At 39.2% G+C, this 24,077-nt stretch overlaps 1 protein-coding gene across 3 annotated transcripts in view; it reads left to right on the forward strand.

Moving 5' to 3' along the window:
• The first annotated feature begins 2,890 nt into the window (after window positions 1–2,890).
• Window positions 2,891–24,077, forward strand: part of SPATS2L (spermatogenesis associated, serine-rich 2-like) — a 33,754-nt gene continuing 12,567 nt past the window's right edge. Inside the window, exons 1-6 of one of the 3 annotated variants that reach the window (XM_009890169.1) lie at window positions 2,897–2,993; window positions 6,545–6,594; window positions 7,559–7,799; window positions 9,858–9,866; window positions 13,250–13,444; window positions 13,871–14,006. In XM_009890169.1, the coding sequence (XP_009888471.1) occupies window positions 2,987–2,993; window positions 6,545–6,594; window positions 7,559–7,799; window positions 9,858–9,866; window positions 13,250–13,444; window positions 13,871–14,006 (638 nt within the window). In that variant the 5' untranslated portion in view covers window positions 2,897–2,986. Of the gene's footprint in view, window positions 2,994–6,544; window positions 6,595–7,558; window positions 7,800–9,857; window positions 9,867–13,243; window positions 13,445–13,870; window positions 14,007–24,077 lie in introns of all 3 variants that reach the window. The other 2 variants (XM_009890168.1, XM_009890170.1) reach the window with 2 other exon arrangements.

Genomic DNA, 24,077 nt, shown 5'->3' on the forward strand with positions numbered 1-24,077 from the left:
TCTGTCCACAGTGTTGGTCATATGCTTAACTTCTTTTCTCTGTATTGGCAAGTATTCTTCCTAAGATCATCATCTTGCATTCTTTGGGGTTATCTCCACAACTAGAATGTTTCCATAACCTTCTTGTATTTAATCTAGTACTTGTTGGATGAAGCACCATTTAGCTTTTAATTCTGTTTTTTCTATTAATCAAATATTTCTTAACAAAGACCATACAGCACAAACAAAATCTTCAGTAGATTCTGTAGTCTAAAACGGTCTGCCTGGTCAAGTTCTTGTGTGTCATTGTTCTCCACCCGACAGATGTTCTTCTTAATGTCTTTAAGAAGTTTCCAAACTGCAGTGTCTGGCGAGTTGCCTGATCTGTCCTGTGGTCTTGGCCTCACTTTGTTGTTTCCAGATGCTTCTTGAGGCTCCCAGACCTTTCATAGCAAAGAAGAACCTAGAAGCCATATGAAATTCCCATGCTTACATTCAAAGATGGTTAGAATACACTAGATATTTCCTTTTACTATTTTTCCTGTAAGCAGTGGCCACAAGGAGATTATGCAATTCTGAGTAGGCAGAGAAATGATCCACATGATTGTGAAAGGGGCAGGGGGGAGTATGAATAATGGTGCAAATGTTTGGCAACTACCAGCTTGAACATAAAATGGACTGCAGCTTGTGGCCTGCTCTACCCTAGTCTTTGCCAGCTTTTATTGTTATGGAGCCAGCTCAGTTCATACTTGTTGCAGCTTTATCAGAAGATGAATAAAACTCCTTTTTCCAGGGCTTTCTCTGCACATCCTGTTGATTTGGGGTGGTTATCACTTGAATGCCTGCAGTGTAGAGAGTGCTATGCTCGCTACTTCCCTCCCCATGCATACACATCAGCTGAAGAGATAAGCTTGAGGAGAAAAGAGATTTTCTGGATAGTTTCTGGCAAGCCTCTGGTTCAAGCAGTCCCGTTGGCAGCCTATCCTGTTTGAACTTCCAACATAAAGTTACCTGTGCTTACTGGAGACTCCAAAGCAGCTAGCTGTTGGGTTGGGAACTAGCTTGTGGGCAAGCCTGCAAACATTAGGGTGCAAACATCAGACAAATTATTAGTTAGGCCTTTGAAGAGGGTCTTTGGGAAGTAGACAAGCAATTTAACTCCACTGCCCTCTAAATTACGGTAAATCGTACTAAGCAGATGTACTGAAGTTGTGTGCTGAAGTTAGAAAGTGGCCTTCCTTACATAGTGAAAGAGATGAGCTCATCTAGAAAGCATCTTCCAGAAAGTTTGATCCTGTGTAGATTTAGCTGAAGCAAGTATCAACCTTTTGCGGTGCTGAAGCTAAGTCCAGCAGGCATCATGAATCAGAGCAGTCATCCAATGTACATTAAATGAGTTGTGGCTTATGTTAGTATACAGGACAGGGAAAAACAGTGGTGGAGAAGTGGGGTGAACATACTGCAGCAAATTAAGATTCTTTTGGGTCATAAATCTGAGCACTGGTGCTCACCAGAAGGTGAGCACTTCGCTGATAGGGACTCCATAAAGGGAGTCTAGAAAGATTGTTCTTCAGCATCTAAATGGGCAGCTAAGACAGGGTAATGTGAATGCTCTCACCATGTCAGCCAGCCGAGTTCCCTTAAACAGACCTGTCTTCATGTATTATTTTTTCACAATTGTATGTCACAGCACCATAAAAAGTCCACCAGTGCTTCACAATCAGAAATTAGCGTGATGACGTTGTGATGTGCTAAAGTACACCCTAATCAAGGATGTTTTCCCACAGAGAGATAGCAAAGAAGGGTGCCGGGTAAACATTTGCAGTGCAATAACAAGTTTCTAATAGTAAATACATGCTGGACAGCTTGACACAGAAGCTTAAAAAGCTGATTTGGAATAACTAGACTGTTTTGGCACCAATTCTCTTGTTTTTTTCAGAGTACTACTATAGGCTTTTATTAGTTTTGTTAATTAGGTTTAACCAAGTATTTTGATTTCGGTACTACCTAGGAAAGCTTGTTGAGCATTAAAACAATATAGTAATTAAGTTTCATGTGACTATTTACTCTCAGCTATTTTACATAGGCATGAGAAAGTAAATCATCAACATGATACCAGTAAGAGTATTTTATTTAAAACATAGTGGGTTGAACTCCCGTTTGGTATAAACGAATACTAAAAATAATAGAGTAATAGCAAATGCTGTGAAATTGAAGCATGGCATGCCAGAATCATCTGTGGGTGTACCACCTCATCCATCAGCAGAGTTTCCTGAAGGAAGCATTTGGCTTCCCATGTCCTTTGTTCAGGATTTTGTTAACACAAGCTTCCTGGTCACATATGTATGGAACAGCAAACTGAAACTACACTGAGCAGCCACTAGAGCTTTTAAAAATGATACTGTTTTCTTTTAGCCTATGACTGTTTTCATGAATATGACTGTTTTCCAGATGTCAAAAAAACCGCCAATCATAACTTTGAGTTAGCAAGGCCATGCAATAGCCTTGTTGAAGTTTTTGTGTATTCTGTAAGTTTGTATAGGTAATATGTCTTGTCAAGTCACATGGCAGCAAATAGAACAGTTAGGAAAGAAGCATAAGGCTAAGTTCTGTCAGTTTAGTTAAACTAGTTCTCCTGCCATGACTGGGGATAGGATTTGGTTCCAGGCTTGCTGGCTACCAGTTCTATGATTTGGTCTCTTGAAGAAATTGTTTTCATTATTTGCATGGGCCAGGTAAGGAGAGGATGAGTATTGCTTCATACAGATATGTTGTTGTATACTTGTAAGCATGTCGTGTATAACATGCATTTATATAAGCATACATTGGCACAGAGGTACCTTGTTGTCTAAAGGAGAATGATAAACCCATATGTTATTGTCTTCCTTTTTTTTTTTCCTTCTAGATCAATGCAATCCGATCAATTGTTCCGAACAAAAGCAATAATGAGATAGTTCTGGTGTTGCAGCAGTTTGATAACAATGTAGACAAGGCTGTTCAAGCTTTCATGGATGGTGAGTACAGTGTACCTTTTTCACTAAGACACGAGGGATCCAATTGCATGCTAAAGTATTTGTTGTCTCTAGTGGCTCAAAATATATTCTGTTCTGCTGAAATTCAGATGATTGTGACACTTAAAGTTATTTATTTTTTTTTATAATTGATCTTCCTGTCTGCGTCTTTGCTTTTTCACAGGATCAATTTGATATGGTTGTTTATCTGTTCTACCTGACTTTTGTCACCATTTTTTGGTGCCGTTCTTGTTGCAGACCTTCTTTATTCTGCATGAAAGTTAATGCTTTTTAAAGTAAACGTGTCAGAATATGGTTCACTATAAAGATACAATAGCTAATAAGAATTTGGGATAGTTCTGAAGCAGATAACCAGGCCCCTAAACCCCTGAACTTGATGCATACATTGACATTCAAACCTCAATCTGAATTTTGCAAATAGCCTTGACATTTATAATGGCTTAACGAAGACTCCATTGAAAGTTCGAGCCATTCTAAATCTGGATCTGAGTTTGTATTTTGCATCATGAGACCATCTCTAATGAAAGGTCACTTGTATTTAAATAACACTTTTCTGATACATATATAATGGCAAGTATTCTGAACTTTCACCAAAGTCTGTAAGAAACCCTTTGCAGGAATAATAGCATACCATGAGCAAATCCTCTCAAAAACTTTGTAGCTTGGGTCTACTTCAAGGATACTAGAAGTTTAGTGGTCTCAAAAGCCCTGTATATCTTAAAAATGCCTCATAATGTTGGTTTGCCATCTCACCGAGTTGCTTATTTCATATCTACTTTACTTCAGAATAGTTTTGGGTTTGGTTTGGATTAATTTACTAAAATGTATCAGCCAAAAAAGCATCATAACCTACTAGGAATTACTTACCAACATGCAAAAAGCAGATGCAAGCAAACTGGGCTATTTATAAATGCATCAGAATTCTTCCATCAGATCTATATGGTGCCTCTTGATTCAGACATCTGCATAGGCAGTCAGATTCTGATAGACATATGGAAATCAGAGTTTGTGCTCACAGAAAGGAAAATGTGATGCATCTAATTAACAATAATTTTGTTTTCCTGTAATACGTGTCTTGGGGAAAGTAGTGGAGGGTTGTTCTGTGATTATTCAGTAAGTTCCTTTCATTCAACTTATTTTGTCTCAAGTTACCCTTGCTTGCTTGTGGTCTACAAGTTTTTTCTAATGGCTCCTCAAAAGGGGAAGTGCTTTCATAGGCATGTGTCGTCATCTGATATGAGAAAGAAACAGGACAAAAGCAAGCCTTGCAAGAGTGCAAATAAGTCTTGAAGAAAAGCAAGCTGTTATAACCTGAGTTCAAATGATGTTTGAACTTCACCAGTTTATGATCATTGCGCCTTGAGATCAGAAGCCTTTGCAAGTGAGCGTTTGAAAACAGCCAGTATTTGTTACTGTCTGGAAACAGTGTGAGAAAAGACACGTGTCAAATCAGCTGCCACTGTGGATTAAGTGAATCTAGCACTTCGAGTACCTTTTCATGTGAATGACAACAATTTCTAAGATTGAAATATCACAATTGAATTACCGCACACAATGAAAAACATGGGGACAGCTATGCTGAGAGAAAAGGCTGAGCACCTCCATTTAATGCTTCTCTCCGAGGTGCTGCGTGCTGAATGAAGAAATGTCCAAATTTAGTTTCCTGAGATCAGCTCCTATCTTGCTTCGTATCTGGAGTGGTGTATAGGTGATGTCTCTATTATGAATTTACTTTTGTATGTGAAATTTGAGTTAAATAGTGGTTCAAATATTTTATTTGCTATGTTAGTGTTTACCTAATTAAGCATAATCAAAAGGACCATTCAGCTGCTTATAGATGTGTTCAAGAAAATATACTGGTGCATTCAAATGAGGGCTTTGGGATTTGAACAGTTAGTGCATTTCCAACAGGAGGAAACTGGGGTTAGTTGGGTGAATCCCTAAAATAACCCTCACCATGTATAGTATTCACAGGAAAGCTGAAGGAAGGAAAGCTAAGACAACTCCAGCCAACACAAAAAGAGTGTTGGACGATACTGTGAAAACAGTTAACAAAGCTGTCAAGTGAAATCACGTATTTTCATCAGCATGGAGTAAAATGGGCAGAAAGTGTCTAGGTTTGTTTCTTCATACTGAAACGTGGTGTCTGTCAAAAGATAGCATACCTTTAGGAGAGGGGGTTTACATATACATAAGGATGCACATGTATAACTAAATATAGATATATGTATATTTATACACATAATAGAGGTTTTCTTAGCCTTCTGTCTGCATTGTCATGCCATCTAGAAAACAAAGTATGGCTTTGATGGATTCCATGCACAATTATTTTTTTTTCCCACAATTTAACAAATTAGGCTTAGCACTGTTAGCAAGGCACATTGTCTCTTCTGATGCGTGTGACAGACTCGCCAGATATTCTTGGATCTGGGTTATTGTGATAGAAAAATAATTTTGGTATGTTTGAAACCCTCACACTTTGGCTGAATACACATTGACAACTCATGGTGGTCTGAAAACAGCATTATTTCTTAATATTAATATCATCAAGATTTCCTTGAAATGAGTGAGAAGGATGGCTGAGTATGAAACCCATTTGGAAAGGATAATAAATGAATGTTTAGTAGAATTACACAGTGATGGTAAAGGGATTCTTAAATTCAAGCAGAAGACCTTTAACCTGGTTGCAATTAAAAGGATTACTGTGGCAGACACTGCCACAGTAGTTTGGATGACGATTCAGACTGCATGCTTACTGTGGGCATCTATTTTCAGGTTTAGGATCCAGAACAAAATAGTGATGTTAGCTAGATGCAGAAGAGTTTTCTTCTAATGGGACAGTGGACACTGGTCTGACCAAGGCCCTGCTTGCTTTGTTCCATAAATCTATCTAACCAACTCATTAGAGACGGCAGGCAGAGTTACAAGCATACAAAATTGTAATCGTTTTTCAATATAAGTTCTAACCACTTTTTTTTTTTCCAGGCCTAAGTTTACTGTGCTTGTGTGATGCAGAATTTCTACAGCATTCCATGAGATTACTCTTTTGGATGCTAATTAAGTCTTCATTTTTATGTTCTTATGTCTTCTGGATATGACAGACAACACATAGGAAGTATATAATAAAAATGCCAAAATATTTTAAAACTTTCGGATGCTCTAAAGTCGGGGTGGACTATCTAGTTTACCCAGTGCTGAGATACTTCCCTTTTCAGGCAAGAGATTTGAGTGTTGATTTTTCTGGGGCTTATGCTAGTGCTTTTAAGTTAGGCACACACCTAATCACTTTGTGGAATGAAGGCCATAAAAAGTAGTAGTACCAAGTGTCATCCACTGTATGTAGTGTAATCACATAAAACGGGTAACTAAAAAGGAGAAAGACGGCAGTTCTCATTTTGTTCTCCCCACATAAAACAATACACAACAACAAATGGAAATGCTGCCTAGTTAGGAGACTAGAAACTGTTCTTGAACAGAATTGTTCTTTTTCACAGCTGAACTTTTGTTGAAATGTTTTATCTTTCCTTCTCTAGGCAGCGCAACTCAGGTTCTAAAGGAATGGAATATGACAGGTAAAAAGAAGGTACGAACTTGCTCTTGAGAATCAAAGCGTTCAGACCATTTATCAGCTGTGTGTAACTGAATGTAGTACTTTTATTTTGGCCAGTACTTTGACTTTGCTAACAAAGGTGACCATTCAAAATACTTGAAAGCAAATGTGTGTATTATTTTTAATTCTGTTCATCTGTCTCTCTACTCCAGTGTTCTGAGAGAATTTGGGGGTCAGCATATATGCGTACATGCGTGTGGGAGCCAGACTCTGGACAAGTACAGAACAAATCCCAAAACAGCTCATGTGCAGAAACACTTGTAATAAGCAGATGTATCCTGGATAGTCACAGCCGCTTATAGTGCTAGAGGTTTTGCTGCCAGGTGTAAAAATAACTTATGCATTGGAGTCATCCATTAGGAGTCATGCATTAGTGATGCTATCAAGTCAGGTACTTCAAGTATATACTTGGGATATGATCTTCATGCTTATGTATCTCCTAGCCAAAGCAGTACTGGGAGGTTGCCCTGTGAGTCACTGTCATGGGGACTCTTCTTTATGGTTGTGAGAGTTACAGTAGCAGTGGCTGACTTGTATCCTCTGTGATCGCTTCCTGGCTGATCAGAGTGATGCCTTATGGGTTTGTCCGTGTTACTGCGTGGATGTCCCCTGGGTGGTTAGGAACTACTTGTCCTAAGTGACTGCAAATGTTTTGAGCAGCATCTTAGCAGAAATTCTGTTGCCATTTTTCAATGCAAGTATTTTATGTGGAAGGAAGGGGAAAACCAGTTTGGAGCTCAGATTTTAGTTGAAACGGTTTAGATATTCAGCTGAACAGATGAAATGTGTTGTATAGCACAGCATGGCTCATAAATTGCATTACACTGATGTCACTTGTATGGTATTTTAAGAGCATGGAAAATGTACTGATTATATTTTGAGTTTGTATGAGTTGCACTGAGTAGTGTCTCTGTTCTTGCAATATTTCTCTGTTTAGAACAATAGGAGAAAAAGAAGCAAATCTAAACAGCACCAAGGCAATAAAGATCCTAAAAATAAGAATGGTGGACCTGAGAAGGCATCTCAAGAGCCCCAGGGAATATATAGCTGCCATCTGAATGGATGCTCTAAGGACAATTCTTGCAGTGCTTCTGCCAATAAGAAACTGGAAGCCGCTTCTCTTGAGAACAAAGGCTCAGGATTTGTAGAGTCAGTACCGGTCTATCCAGAAATCACAGGTCAGTTCATTTCGCACAAGACACCTTTTTAACTGGCAAAAGCCAAGTCCCCATTTACATAAAAATCATGGTAGAATGTAGTAAAAAGAAGTTGGAGAGGGATGTTTGTGCAAAATAACGCACAGAGCTATTAAAGTCATGCAAGTAGATCTATATCTGGGCACAATTCACCTTGCAATATAGAGTCATAGAATTGTGTGTGTGATCTTTGAGATCATCTAGTCCAACCATCAACCTAATGCTGCCAAAACCACCATTAAACCATGTCTACCCGTCTTTTAAATACCTCCAGGGATGGCGATTCTACCACTTCCCTGGGCAGCCCGTTCCAATGTTTGACAACCCTTTCTGTGAAGAACTTTTCCCAAATATCCAATCTAAACCTCCCCTCATGCAACTTAAGGCCATTTCCTCTTCTCCTGTCACTTGTTACTTGGGAGAAGAGATCAACCCCCACCTCTCTACAACCTCCTTTCAGGTAGTTGTAGAGAGTGATATGTTTCCTTGCAAAATATGTTTGGTTTTTTTTCTAGAGAGAAAAGGATCAAAGTATAGTTAGATGCCCAGCTGATACAGAATATTACATATATAAATACAGAAGAATGCAGGCTTAGAAAATGGCTTGAGTGTAAAATGGTGACAGAAGCAATACAGTCCCTCATCTGGAGCAAAGTCATCTGATCAGTATGAGCTTGTGCCATATTATAGAATTTATTTATTGCCTACTCCAGACTAGTCCTTTTTTTTTTTTTTTTTCCTCATCTTCCCTGAATAGGCTAGTCACAGTAGATCTCCACTGGATTTCCCAAACAGAGAAGGGAGGCCCTTTGTGTTGAGGGAAAGCAGTCTGATGGCTTCTTAGTATACACGTGTTTCTGCTAGGGTCTAGATACTGATTCTGAATTTATAGGAGACAGGAACACAGAAAGCCCTTTCCCACTGTGTTGTAGTAGAGAGTACAGAGTTATGATTATAGCAACATTAATGAAAGCAAACCTTCCTCCGCTGGGAGAGAAGCTCTGTGAAAGTTTTTGCCTTCAAATATTCTTTCATAAAGCTCATATTTAATTGCTATCAGTATTGGTAATGGTTTTTCAGATTTTTGCATTTCAAGCTTCTGACAGCCCTAGATTATGGCTGCTGTGAGTATTTTCTTCCTATGTCTTAAGCAGTATGTGAGACTGCATTAGAAGAACTTTCCTTGAAATTCCTTTTTGCGTGATTGCAAATACAGCTCTGAAACCTCATTTTAAAGGAATGTGCCAAATGGACAATTGTCCTGAAGTGAATTCTTTGCTGCTTCCAGATGACTTTGATGGTGCCAACCTCTGGTCAATTAAACGAAAACGCTGCAACATATAGCAGCCAAATAGGCGAACTACTTATCCAGAAATTTTGTCCTAAGAACTTGGCGCCTCACAGAAGATCAGAGATACTCTTCCTGCCCTTGCTAAAGATCCCCACTTACTTTGGATAGAATATGCCATAAGCCAGAAAATTCTGCATTTCCATAATACTAAAAGCATTCTTGCCACTTATTCTGCAAGATGTAAACATTTGTGGTATAAATATATGTCAAGCTCCCATGTCAGACTTCTTAGAGTTGCTTTCTTTGAAACAATGCATGCATGAATAAATACGTAGACTGAATTGTCCACGTATGGGGAGTGTTTTCTAGGGGGTAACAGACCTGAATGCAAGAAGAGTACCCATGCTCTTAGTGATCTTTCTCTGTGGGATTGGGATTGAGTCCTTTTTTCTCTTAGACATGATACAGTATAGTGTTATACATACCAAGGGCAAAAAGTATCTCAGAATCTTTCTTTGCATTCACAAGGGACAAATGAGATATTACCATAGCTTTACAATTTTTATAAACTTTTACACATATACCAAAACTAGCAATTGGCCCTTTCAAAAACAGGGGAAGAGAGGGAGAAAATAAAAGAAAAAGGCGAAAAGGAAAGAAAAGGAAATGGAAAGAAAGGAAAACCTGAAACTTTAATATTCAAGTTTCCCTTAGTAAAATAAGTTCCTGGCAATTTGTTTAATATGGAGAAGGAAAGAGTTTTCTTCACTTTCAGTTGCACTAAAATCCTGGTCTTTGCAGTCAGTATAATAGCTACTTTCTTAAAGGTTAAAAGCCACCTATGTACGTATTGTTAAATTTGTGCTGAAGAGCATGGAACTAAACAGAAGAGAAGGGTGATCAGGATCCCTCAGGGCCCAACAGCTGTGCCCTTGTGGTTTCTGAGTAAGTCACACAGACTGTTTAAAGCAGTTTGAAATGCTGAAGTGAGTCCAAAGTGTACCCTTTTCACATTGCTCGTTCTTGTGTTGTAAAGTTCTTTGTTTTGCCCTTGTCTAGCTTGTTTGTTTTCATTCCTTCCCTATCAAATTAATGTTACTGTAGTCATTTCACAGTCAACTTCAGACAGCTCACAGCGCAGAAGGATCATAGTCAGGTGTCTGCTGACGGTCCCTTATGCTTTCCTCCCCATGAGGAATGTGAGGTTGAAGCTTTGCTTATACCAACCTGCAGTCTGTGAGATTAGGCCTTTCAGAGCCATAAAATCCTGGGTGCCTGGAAGGGACTTCAGGGACCAGAAGGGAGAATGCAGTGTAGCTCATGTTTCTCTATAATTTGTCCCATGCTAGAAAATTATATGAAAGAACATGTGGCTGTTACCTTTAGTTCAGGTCTGCTTATTTCTTGCCAGCTCTCCACCTTTAGTTCAGGTCTGCTTATTTCTTGCCAGTTCTCCATCTTCCTTTTTCTGAGAAGTCTTTAGTTAATGTTTTTTTGTATGATGGTTTCCCACAGGGAATCAAGACCTGCTAGAGAAAATGAAGCACAGAATTCAAGGCCGTGGAAAGCCAAATTGCCTCATCGTGGAGGGCCTTAGGGAGTGTTTCACTTAATTATTAGTCAGTTCAGGGGCTCTCCCTCTCAATATCTTGAAGGGGAAAAGGCCCACAATAAACCAGATTACTTCAAAATGATGACCAGAACAAACCTTCCAACTCTCCTCCTTAGATTCCTTGGCAACACAGGATCTGAAGGACTTGTAGCTACCCTTTCTGTGCGTGCCCTTGTAGAGAAGGGGCACGAATGCATTGAAAGGATATTTAATACTGCCTTGCCATGCTATTGCTTTTGCAGGGACTTGGACAAATCCAGGTACAAATCAGATACTGATCTCTTTCCAACTTCTTAAAATTGTTTTTCATGTAGGATGATTTTTAGTGAAGCCATCAAACTTCCTGTTTATGTCTCAAGGGAGGTTTTCTTTTTTCTTCTTTCAGCCAAAGAATCCATTGAGGTTCATTTTATTTTAAAGGTCTTGAATGACAAGCTGTTATAAAAAGACAAACCACTCATTTTGAAGATAGCAGCTCAGCAGATTTCAAAGCAAGTTTATGTGAGCTGCTGCCATTACTGGTAGGTCTGGTAATACTCGATGGTTAATACAGCAAAGGTCACACATTAGACTAATTCCAAGCCACCATGTACCGAACCCTGCAAGAGTTTACTTGTACCTGCTATTACACAAATCTTTGACTTCTCTTTCAAGTATTTGAGAGAGACTGTGTCCCTAGATTTTGCTATACGTGTTTCCTAGCTGGCCCAAGTCTTGAGAGATTTGATGGAGACTTTCTCAATCTATTTTTGATTGTCCTCAATCAAATTTCAAAGTTCAGTTGCAGCATACGAAGGTATTGATTGCTAGGCTCTGGTGGTCATCTTGCTGCTGGGTTTCAAAGTAGCTCGTCTGTCGATTTGGAAGAAACAGTGTTGAAGTATATTGCAGACAAAAGATGATTTAAAAGTTTTTAGAGTATAGCCATTGTTCTATATGACTTTCTCCAGGCAAAAAGCTGTCGGTTTGTCATTTGTCTTGACAGGTATGCCACAGCTCCTAATGAAATACAGTAAATAACAATTTTGCACTTCAACAACAGATCTCAAAATATCTGATCTTGGGGACAGAACCCAATAGCACTGGCCTTTCTCTATAGCTTAGCTGATAGACTGCTTGTTCCTAACTATCTGTTGGAGTTATTTAGTAAGGCCAGCCTCAACTGACAGTAGAAAGAAGATTCTTTATAAATCAAAGCTATCTGAATTAGTGTGAGAGGCAGCCAGGGTTTCACAAGATTAATGGTAGTTATCGCAGAACAGAGTTCCTGTTCCTGTGTGAGACTCATATCTGCATTGAACCTTTCGTATGTTCAGAGTGCTGCAGACCTGGCGTTTCTTGCTTTCACAGATTACCAAGTTTCTTTAACTTCTTTAGATATTTTATTAAGCACTATTTTATGTAACATACTTTTTCTGTTTGCAGACTCACCTTTTAAAGCCCATAAACAAAAGCTGGTTTAGAAATGTGGGCACTAATCTTTTTACCTATTCCTCTGGCATTATGTGATTGCTGTGGAAACATACTAAGATATACTTTGGACCAGTCCTAGTGCCCGGTCAGGGCACAAAGAAGTCACTGGTTGATTTCCTGGAGCTGTTCAGGTGGTATCCCTCAGTCCTAGCAGTGTTAATCCCACTCCATGGGCTATAATACAGCTGTTAATCAGACAAACCCCTTTTCTCCACATAACACACAACATCAGCTGAATAAAGCAATGCATAAAGAGCATTGTCAGAACAAACTGTCATTCATTCATCAAAGTTAGAAAAATGAGTTAACAAAACAAATTATTTTCTATGCATGTTTTCTTAACCAACATTCATAGTAGCAGTAATAGCTGGCCTTACCTGTCAGTCTTCATAGCCATTCTTTGGCTGCTGTCCCTCTGTCATGATGCTGATATCTTGATTCCCTTTGGAGTCCTGGAAAGAGTAAACCAGGTCATCTTGTGCCAGCCAGCCAGGCTCAGGCATTGTTATCTTGTCCCTCTGAAACTGTTGAACCCGGGAGTCTAACCTTTGACATTGTTTCATTTCCTCCTTGGTCCCTCTTAGCAGCTACTTTTGATAAGAAATCTGTAGTCAGGGAAGGTAAGTATTTCAGGTAGGAATGTTTAATCAGTGCTTCTAAAATGCGGATTGAAAGTCTCAGGCTTTCCATAGCAGACTTCTGTCTAGTTCTGCTCTCTAATATTTGGGCAAAGATGACAGTTGATAGTATACCTTCTATATCCTGAGGTATTTTTTCATATCAGCATGGAAGAGTTGATTATTTTCTTAAGTTTTTTTTTCTTTTTAGACTGCTGAAACATAGATGTGTTCAGATTAGTGTTTAATAACCAAAACCATTTTGTTTCTGTTTTGTCATTACTTTCTGAGGTCCCTTAGAATGCATGCCAGTGAAAAAAAACCTTAATTTTTCCAGTGCATTCAGACTCAACAATAAGGCTTCATATCTTTCTTAATCTTATAAATCCCTGTTTTCTACGTTAATGTCTTCTACCTTAATATTTTCTTGCAGACAAAGAACAAGAACACCAGAGAGTAGCTGTGGAATTAAACCCAAAGATTATGAATGGAGTAGAACGGCATGAGTCTCTTCAGACATCAGTTCAACTCCAGTGTAACCTAGGCAGGCCAAAGTCAAAATCTTCCTCACTTAAATCATCCAATGCTACAACCCAACTTGAAACAAAGACAGATGATTCAGTCAAAAAAAGAGGTAAATTGGATCCCTGGTTGCTGTGTGTTGAGGTGATCAGACAGTTGATGTCTCTAAGAAAGAAAAAGCACATACATGAAGAAGAGTTGTGTTGGAAAGTGAGAGTGGACTCATGTTCAGCATAACAAAAATGAGTAGAACAATTTATGGACTATTTAACATTATATTAAATGAAATTTAAAATAAATAACTTTAATAGTGCTGTTTTAACATTGATTTGATTTGGGGAATGAATTTGAGCAAACATGTTTAGAAACTGAGAAGTACCATGGAAGGAATATGGAAAAGTTTGATTTATGGACTCCAGTAGGATAACCACTTCATCCTCATCTGGCCAAATAGCCTGTTGAACTATTCCTGCTCCCTCAATCAGAAAAGCCAAAACCAGCTTTCTGACTTTTGTGCAATTTTTGTTTTCTGTTTTAGGACCAAACATTGAAAAATCAGTAAAAGACTTGCAGCGTTGCACTGTCTCTTTAACCAGATATCGTATGATGATCAAAGAGGAAGTGGATAACTCAGTGAAGAAGATCAAAGCTGCTTTTGCAGAATTACACAGCTGGTAGGTAAATCAGCTTGAGAGATCCATCAGCACCATCTGAGAAAAGAGGGGCTATTCAGGCCACTGGCATTGGTGGGGAGGGTCACTTACACCCTGTTTGATTGCAACATTTGGTTTCATCAAAAAAAAATACATGGTGCCATTAAGTAACTCGTTGCCAACCAGGAATTAATAGGAATTACAGGAATACATAAGTGTATGTTTACATACATAGATAAAGGGGGGAAAAAACCTACAGTTCCTTGATAAAATCTCACTATGGTTTCTTTTTTTTCCCCCTAAGTGATCAATCTTGACCTAATTCTTTTGTGTCAAGTTCAGTGGCAGCATATCTGAGCAAATGAAAGCTTTTCCAAAAGTACTGTCTATGGGGTTTTCTGAAGTCTCTTTTACATTCCTTAAACCTCTTCTTTCTATACTTTTCCTTTGATCTTCTTCAGCAGACAGTCCTTTACTGTCTCTTCATTCCCATAATTTCTGCTTCTTATCCCACAATTCTTTTTTTTTGTTTTCTTTCCCTCATGGTTTTGTCTAACTTTCCCATCCATCACTTCATTTCCAGTTCTCATCTCTAGTTCATTCTTTTTCCTCATTCTTTTATTTCTTCCTTTTTTTCTAAATTTTTTCCATTATAATTTTGGTTATTCCTGATCTTCAGTATATATGTCTATGCCCTTTGAAAATTTGTAGCAGAAATAATTTCTGTAGTAGCAACTTGCACATTTTGTATATACTTGTCATAGAAAAATATTTTCTGGTTTGAGTTTTACCTGGTCTTTTGTTAAGCATAGATGCCATATAAAACCTGTGTTTCATACAGTGTTGCAATAAACAGAAAAAGTCGTATTAAAACATAGAAGATTTGGTCACAAATCACAGAAGAGTATAAAAACCTTTCACCCTTAATTCATCCACAATATTTGTCAGTATTTTTAGGAGCATATATTATGAAAGTGCTGTAGTATTGGCAGAAGTTTAACTCTGGACTTTAGTGGTGTGTTTGTTGCCTTCAGTGATGCATCTAAAGTGACTTAGTGCTGCTGGGGCTCCGCTTCTGTATGGGCAGAAAGTCCAAGTGCTACTGAGCTGATTTTGTGGAAGATTCTGTTTCACTGAGCCGCCGGTATATCGTACTGTCAAGCAGGGAGAACTGCGTCTCTCTACTCCAATGAGCATGGGCTGTGATAACCAGTTATACTAAACTGTGTATTATTGCCAGGAGTGCTCTGTTGCCAGTATAGTGATCTCTGCTTATGAACTAAAATGCAGTAATTATATTGTTGGTATATAAAAATTAAGTAAAGTTCATCAGCTTCTGGGTTGTTTGGTAGTTATCAGAGATGTTTTCGTATGATTTTTGAAAACTTATAAAATGTTTATGGCTTCTGCTGAGAGGGCTCTGGCCTTTTCTCTGAGTAAACTCAGAGTTGGGTCTCATTTTCTGTGTAGTTCTCCCTCAATTATTTTTTGTTAAAACTATATAATGTCACTTACATGTCTAATCTTGTTTGCAGGCAGTCACAGTCAAGTCTATCTTTAAATCATCGTCACTGTGGTCATGAAACAGGCTTAGAATTCTATCATGATTTAAGAATGTGGGGGAGGTGCTATATTAGTAAAATCAGAATGGAAAATCTTCATTTTGTATTCATGTTTTAGCTTGAAAAAACTGAAAAATTTTAGCTTAATGCAAAAATGTGTTACTTACTAGGTGAGATTGACCCCAAAAGAGTATGTAAATCCAAATAGACTTATAATGATGAAAAACAGCCTGAAAAAACTTTTGAATAGGCTTCAGTTAATTTTACCTCCTACCAGCTTCAGTGCCTAAATTATTACAGTGGAGTCTGCTAGAAGCTCTAGAATGTAAAAGATCTGTGCTCTGAATAATTAGGCCTCACAAAGCAATTTAATGCACATAGCATAACGTTTCAACAAAGACAGTATAATGTCAGGACATGTTTATGGAAATCTCAATGTGGGCTACATTGCTTTTGGCAACTCATAAGCCTGATATTTAGGTTTTTCTTCAAATGAATGAAAGGAAAACTTGGTTTAAATGATGAAATGCATGAATTAACACCTTCTTTGCTAAAATTAAAAACAGTTTGGGGATATTTCATACGATCTTGTGGCTTATTCTGGAAAAGATGGGAAGAGCTGTCATTAGTGCCCCATTTACAAAATGTTGGTGCCAGCTCCTGTAGGTTCACTGGATTTGAGTAGGAAATCACCAGAACCAATGATACATACAGCTTCAGACCTCATACAGTCAACGCATTGTATTCCTCAGCTGAACAGCATTTACAGTTTTATTTACATGGCAGTTTCCTTGCTTCGAAATTGAACAAAGCATCACTAGTGGTAGCGGGAGGATAAGGTAATTAAGTGAGCACTCGGCCTCTTGCATATTTATCAACATCCTTGGGCATGGGAATTTTGCTGTGGCACAGTCAACTTGTCTTTCAAGGGAAAATGAAGCAATTCAGCTAAACTGTTGCTTCCGGAATACTATGGAGCAACCAAAAGTAAGGACACAACAATGATATCTGGTCTTCTTTGGGACAGTGATTGCAAAGCTTTCTGCAAGTTTTTCTCTAACTTGCTGCTGGAGTATGGACTTGTTGAGATGTACAGCAGATAAACATACAACAGCAACCAAGTGCTGTCTGTGGTCAGAACTTGCAGGGAAAACGTGAATGAGCTCAATACTGCAACCTTGATGGGAACTTAACCAGTTCCTGTTACACACAGCTGTCGCCACCTAAGGGGGTTTAGTGAAATGAAGTGAAGTCAGGAGCTTTAATCTTGCATTGCAACTGAATACTGAAACACGTACTAGTTCCTGTTGTCTATCTTGGGTTTGTTTTTCTTTTTCTCCCTTTGGCAGTAGGATAAAAGACCCTACTTGTGTCCTTTTTGCATTTGCTATCAAGGTCAGAATCAAAACTGCATTTCAAGAGTCAGAAATCTTTTGGACTTTCTAATAATTCTTTTTTAATCTTGTAATGATTTTACTAATCACAGAAAGGATGAAGAAGTGCAAACATAACATCACATATCTTCCTCCTACATCCAGATAGCACGTGAAAGCATTATTATGGAGATAAATGAATAGCATGTGTGGCCTAAGATGTCCTGAAAGCTTCCACAGAAAGATTCACAAAAACTTTTCCTTTTAGCAGCAGAAACTGTTGGGTGATAGTTGCCAGTGGAAGTCCATATCTCTGTCTGGCTCAGCATTTTATAGCTTGACCTAACTGATGAAGGGAAGTTACTCTTGAACACACTCAGTGAGTACTATGCTGGAATTTACAAAGTCACCTATCTGGGAAAACAATGCATGCTGCCCTCCCACAATCTAAAAAAGGAGTAGTATGGAGCAGGTGAGCTATTAACACTTGTAAATGCTTGAAAAAAAATGCAATGCTTCCTTCTGTTTTTAACTTTTTCATGAAATGGGGCCAAAAAACAATCCCAGAAAGATGTTTATTTAAAAACACTGCAGTGGGCTCACTTTGTCTTTCTTCAAATGCTTCCCAGGAGTTCCTGCCAACTGCAGTAATGCTCTGCATGCTCAGAACAAGTAATAATGACTTGCTTTTATACAGTGCTTTTCATGCCAGAAGACACTAGAGCATTTTACAGGCCATGGGCTGGACCAGCCAGGGTACTTTGCCCCACTCAGTGAAAAGTCTTTTGCACTTTCATGTGGACTGTGCTGCTTCTGTGACCTAGCACTCTCGTCATCCCTGCTCTTGCAGGGCTTTCTATGACACTGTTTTCCCCAAGGCTATGAGAGCACTGGGCAGAGCAAGCTGAAGGGCACTGTTTCTCAGACTCACATATGCACCTGAAAGCTATGAGGAAGATCCTTCTAACAGTACTCCCTGAGCAAATATTTCTCCTCATTGTATCCAGCTTTGGTGTACGGTTGTCAGGAATACATTTGTGTGAGTGAGAAATAAAGCTGCTCCCCTTATTCCTTGGATGTCAGAGCATAGCCATGTCTCACAGTGTAGGGCAAGGAAAAGAATACCAAATAGTGCTTAAGTTGCAAGGGAAGGTCCGAAAAGCTAGGTGAACTCCCCTCTCACTAGAATGCGCTTGGGACATTTGTTGCCAAGGTTGAAACCCGTATGCTGTAATTGTGTTCTCACTTTTCCACCAAGATAATGATCTTGAGAATGAAAAGAGTCCCAGGAAACCTGAGTGAAATGTATAGAGCACAAAAGGAGCCACAGTTCCTCATAACACCTCTTGCCAGAAAATAATTTTCATATATTGGGCATCTGCACTGTCCTATGGGGAACTAAAGCCCATACGGTCTGCTTGCAACCACAAATGGAAAATAGTCTGTAGAAAATAGTAATGGCTGGGTTTAATTACACTGCCTGCAGAACTGGACCAAAGAAAGACAAGCCTCCTCTGCTCTTTGTATCTCAAACATACTGGTATGTGCAATGCTTTATAAGGAACACAAAAACTAGCACAACTGAGGACATTTTGAGTGAACAAAAAGCACTTGAAAGCTCCATCATAGGCTGGATAAAAAAGTGACTGTGACATAATGCTGGAAAAATGGAGTTTGGCAATACTAACAATTTAAATATATATTAAAATACATTGAGGGAACAACTAGGAAGAATGTACTGTATGTTTGGGGAAGATAAAGCAGTTTTTCTATTGTTTTCTAAGTTAAAATCAAAGCAGAGGAGTGATTGAATGGGGGAAGAAGTCAAGTAAAAGAACATAGTTGTGTCTGTACTAACTCAGTGCTGGGTGTTGAGCAACACTGCCAGTGCTCACAGTTGTAGAGCAGGTAGTGAACATAGTCATCCCCTTTCAGGGGCCCCTACTTGGCAAACTGTAAAGATGATGGTTTTCTGTTTCCCATAGCCTGGAATCAGTGCCACCAGATGAAGAGCTGCCTGTCTGTTAGTGATGTGGTAGTTCAGAGCGTGGGCAGATGGCTGGAAAGGGCAGGGCTGCTACTGCTTTACACTGAACAGAGTTCCTGTGCTGTTTCTCTCTGCGTTTCCAGGCAGTCTTCATTAGCTTTCTGTCTGTGTCTGTCTGCCAGCTGACCTTCAGTAGTCCTTATGCCTCTAAAATACAGATTTTCGAATCCTTTTGCAGTTTGTTCTGATATTTGTTTGCCTATCAGTCACACAATCCAGTCCATAAGCTTGCCAGTCCAGAGAAGGAAAAAATGGTCTCCCAAACATTTAAGTTCCCTTGGGCCCAGTAGGGTTTTCAGGTACCTTCAAACACCACTGCTTTTACTGAGGCCCCTGGGCCTTTCTGCTACCGCCTGGGGGTTCTGGGAGGACTTGATCCAACAGCCCTGGCCTCAGGCTGGCTGCTTGCCTGCAGAGCTGCAGCATCAGGAGAGGGGCCTGTGCTTTCTCTCTTCTTGCGACCTCTAGTAGTTTGGGATTACCCTTGCTGTGCATTAGTGGAGAGAACAGATGGAGCTCATGAAATTGGAGGAGGTTGGGTTTCAATGAGATACATAATGCTCCCCTTCTGGCCCCTTTGTCTTTTACAGGTACTTGCTTTATCCCTATATTTTTTCCTAAGCTTGCAGAGGCGGATTACAGAGATGAAGTTCAAAGGTGGATTACACTTTCTCTTAGCCTGTTCGTACTTTATGGCCTTGCATCTCCCTTCTTTCCTCCCAGTCATTCATAGGTGTGTTTGCCATCTTCAGTAAAAGACAAGCACGTGTGTTTTTTGGGACCATGGAGGTAGGTTGTTGCTTTTGTGCGTGTCATTGTGGATGAAAAGTGAATATATCCTTTCTGATCTCATTATTGTCCGACTAAGGAGAAATCCACCTTATTAAACACATATAGGGAATAATTATCTCAAATTTCAGCAAGATCAAAGAGCCAGACTTCCTCTGTCTTTGTGGCCACTTTCCAGGGTGCTTTTGGGAAAGTTACCTCTCCTCTGTAGCAGGAGCCCAAGAACAGGGACCGCAGTCTTCTGCCTTGCAAGAGGGTGTTCAGGCTAAAATGTACAAAGCCAGTAAGATACTCAGTAGTTGGATGAGAACTGAGACTCAAATAGGAAAGAAATACTTTACAAATTTATGTAAAAATGTGCAGGATGCTAACAAGCCATGGTATAACTCATACTCACAGTTGTTAAAACTCTGCCAAATCCTGAGGTGATGCTCTCATGTCCAAATAAATAAAATTTAGAAGTGTTCTTTCAGGAGAATATTTTCCACATCAGGTTTGAGCTTGAACAAGTTTTTACATTCAGACAATAAATTTCTAATTGTTTGTAAAGAGATCTTAAAAAAAAAAAAAATGCAAATAGACCTTCAATTATGATGGCTTTACCAGACCCCCCTGTGCTAGCTGGCTGCTAAAGAGAACATTATTAGTGAAGGTAGATAAAGAATAACACAAAATAAACTTGAATAACTAAAAGCCTTCGGGCATTTTTACTTTTACCAGATGGTACACTGCAGAGAGAAGGATTTCAGTGAAATTTATTTATTTTGTCTTTTGTTTATCCGCTTATTGTCAGACTGTATTTGTAGTCAGAATGAAAATTTGTGTAATCTGTTTTACTGTGTAAACATTGTGCACCTGCTATTACAGTGATCAAATAACAACCTTTAAGCACCATGAACATTTAAATACTATTGAGCTAATACTGGCAGAATATCACTTACTGAGACATTGCAAAATACATAGTGTAACAACAGCTTTTCCTACAGGTTTATTAACATAAAGGCAACTTGAAGTATCATTTCTCCAATTACAAAATAGCATGGTTATTCAGTAATGCTATAAAGCTTGTAATCACCCATTACGGGTGATTGGGCTTTATATTTACATTCTCATCACATCATTCTGGTTCTTTGTGCTGAAAGTTTAACAGGGACAGTTCTGGGTTTTGGATTGAGGTGGGGGATTGTTTTGTGAAATACACAATTGGCTTAGAGGTTCTTTTCAGTTGTCTTTTCACCCCATGTGTGGGTCAAATATGTTCATGGTAGAAGGGAAATGTGTACATGAAATAAGGCATAATGCTTAAAGACCAGCGCTGAGCTTATCAGAACTATCCCATGAATTTGTATGTAATCTTAGCTCAGATATAGCAAAGCCAGTAACAGTACTAAAGTCCTTCAAATGTGCTTGAGTTTGTCAGCAGATTGACACAGCTGACTGTGCCTTCCTCAGTCTCCAGAACAACATTCATTCTCAAACTATGCACAAAGCTGGTTCAGGGGAGAGTGAAGCTGATTAAACACCTCAAGGAAAAAATTGACATTTTGGGGGGTTTAACAGGGTTTTGAAAGGACTCATTTGAATTACACTGTTAACAGTGTAACAGTAACCTCTGTGCCATGCAGCTGTGGCTTACCTTTGTGAGTTGTGTCAGCATGTTTACTGCTGTGTCAGCTTGGTCTTTTTATTTCCCCGTCTCTTCAGGCACAATAGGTTTATCATAATGCCTAGAAGAGGCAGAAGTAAAGAGAAGATTCTGGTCATCTGGAAACCTTCTGATTCTCATCAGTAAAGCTATAAATCAGTCAGCCTGGCAATCTGAAGCAGCTTTTCTGAAGAGGCACTAATAACTTTAATCATTTTAGTGGGATTTTGAGGTATTGCAGCTGACTGAAAATATATTTTCTTTTTCACTGTGCAAGCACTAAATTTCATGCAGTAAACTAGAGAAAGATTAATTTGTTTCCACTAATGTCAGAACAAATTCAGAATTTGTTCTGAGTATGAAACTGTGAAATGAGGCAGCTGTCAGCGAAATTTACCCCTATCATTGCTGTGCTGCAGTTTGGTGTTTGCAGCACTTTTGCCATTGTATACTAGTGTGAATTCTGCCAGCCTGCGTAAGTCCAAGGCACGAGTACTGTCCAGGAATAGGACACTTAGCTCTTGCCTTCAGAATTGCTTTAGCAAAACAAATCATAGAGAGCTGCTATTTTGCCTGCTGCATCTCATATCTCTACAGCACGAGCACCAGCTGTGTCCTGGCCCCATTTGCATGTCCTCTATACTAAGCCTCTGCCTTGCTGTGTTCCTTCAACAAAATTGTCTCCTTCCTGAAGCCCACCTCAAAAATCCACCTGGATATTAAAATCAAACAGTACTGAGACCTGCACACCAAACTACAGATATTCATGTGCAGCGAACAATGATACGATACGGATAGCTAGAGTTTGGTACGCAGGCCCTGATCCTTAAAAAGTGAGGGGTAAGAGAAGAACAGAATCAGTCCTTTCAGAAGAGAGGTGTGGCAAAGGGAGACAGAAAAGGAAGAGGTAGTAGTGATACTCCGGTTTGGCTCCAGCATCAGTCACGGAGTATAAGACTCACTTGAACTGTCCTTGAACCTGGTCAATGGGAGAGTGGTTTGGCTCCAGCATCAGTCATGGAGTATAAGACTCACTTGATTCAGATCTGTCCTTGAACCTGGTCAATGGGAGAGGGGATTTGAGTCCCAGTATTTGCTCCAGCAAGTATTATAAATGTATCATAAAAAGCTGAACACCTATAACAGAACTGACAAATACTACTACAGCAGGGGATCCTATGAACTGATGATCAGGGCATGGATTCAGGTACATTCAGAGAGGGAAGTGATGGTGACGAGTTGTGTGTTTTTCACAGGAGTCTTAAATTGTATAAGGAATGTACTCGAGTGCTGATGTTGGAGTGAAAAAGAAGGGATGGCTGAAGCCTCATAGAATGCTTGTGCTGGGAGTAATCAGAAAAAAATGACCAGGGTATGACCTCTCCAGAACCTCAGCTAAAGAAGCATGTTTATGATTTTAACCCTGGTTCTTAACATCTATAGAAGACCCAAGAAAAACAGCATAACTAGAGAGGAAGGAATTAGCAGAAGGTTTTCCCTGAGGTGTCTTTAGGTCTGAAATGCATTCTGTTCCTTGCTCTGCTGGAGCCCAAATCTGGTGATATGTGAGTGTGTGGAAAGTTCCTATAGCACTCAGTATCTTGTTCTCCACAGCACACTAATAGCTGCAGGCTGTGCACTAGAGTGTACCAGCTTGATATAACATTTTGATATCAAGTGGACACTAAGAAGCACTGAAAGAAAATGCGTTCCCAGGAGGTATTGTTGAGCTGAGCTTTGAGTAGTTCTCAGTAATGCTAGCACTGTGATCTGATAGTCATCATCCTATTGAGGCTGAGTAGGGCATTATTCCAGAAAATACATTAAAACCAGTTAAAAACTTCTCATGAGTTAAGAAGTTTTTAAGAAGTTCTCATGTTCAGCTTAAGTGGCTCTCTGAGCTTCATGTGAAAACAGCGGGATCTTAGCAAGAACAGGAGACAAGATTTTATCCATTGATTTTTCCGTAGTGTTTTTTCTCCCTCTGTATCTGTTAGCATTTAGTTTTCTTTTTGTATTTATTTTGTCTTTTATCTTTTCTTTTCCAGTCCAGTTTTATAACTTGCTTTCTGTCGTTTTCTTTTGTTTATAACTTTGCCAAGTAAGATGGAGGAGTTGTTGATCAGTTTTGCACTGAAGTGCTCTATGTGACTAGAAAGGAATCAAATTGATTCCTACTCTGTTTCCTTAATACTTGACCCTTATGTGAACTAAGACGAAACATAGCATTTCCTAGCGCGGGTTGGCCTATGACATTCCTAAAGAAAAGTTAATATCCCCCATTATTCCATGACATGTGGTAGTTCATGATTTCCAAGCTGAGAAATGTGGCTGTACACTTCAAGATGAGAATTAGTATGTTCTGTTTCTTTTGTTGAGAGAGAGAGAAAGTCCATGTCCTCAGCTGGTATAAGTTAGTAGCGCTACATTGTCTTCAGGGAAGAGCAACCTCATGAAGATCTGTCTGTTAAAGAAACTTAGTTTATCGCATTAACTAGTGTCATATTGACAAAGTCACCAAAAACTTTTTCTCTTGTTTTATTCTTTAGTTTTCCCAATGTTAGTTTGTAGCTACAAGGGAAGTACTCAGGTAGTTGTTCTCCATCAAATTCATCAGAGTCCTGGCCTCTACTACTACAACATCCAAACGCTTTCCTGCAAGCTTCATCGAGAGAC

This window comes from Charadrius vociferus, unplaced genomic scaffold (assembly GCF_000708025.1).
Source record: "Charadrius vociferus isolate BGI_N301 unplaced genomic scaffold, ASM70802v2 scaffold147, whole genome shotgun sequence".
NCBI classification, from domain to species: Eukaryota; Metazoa; Chordata; class Aves; order Charadriiformes; family Charadriidae; genus Charadrius; species Charadrius vociferus.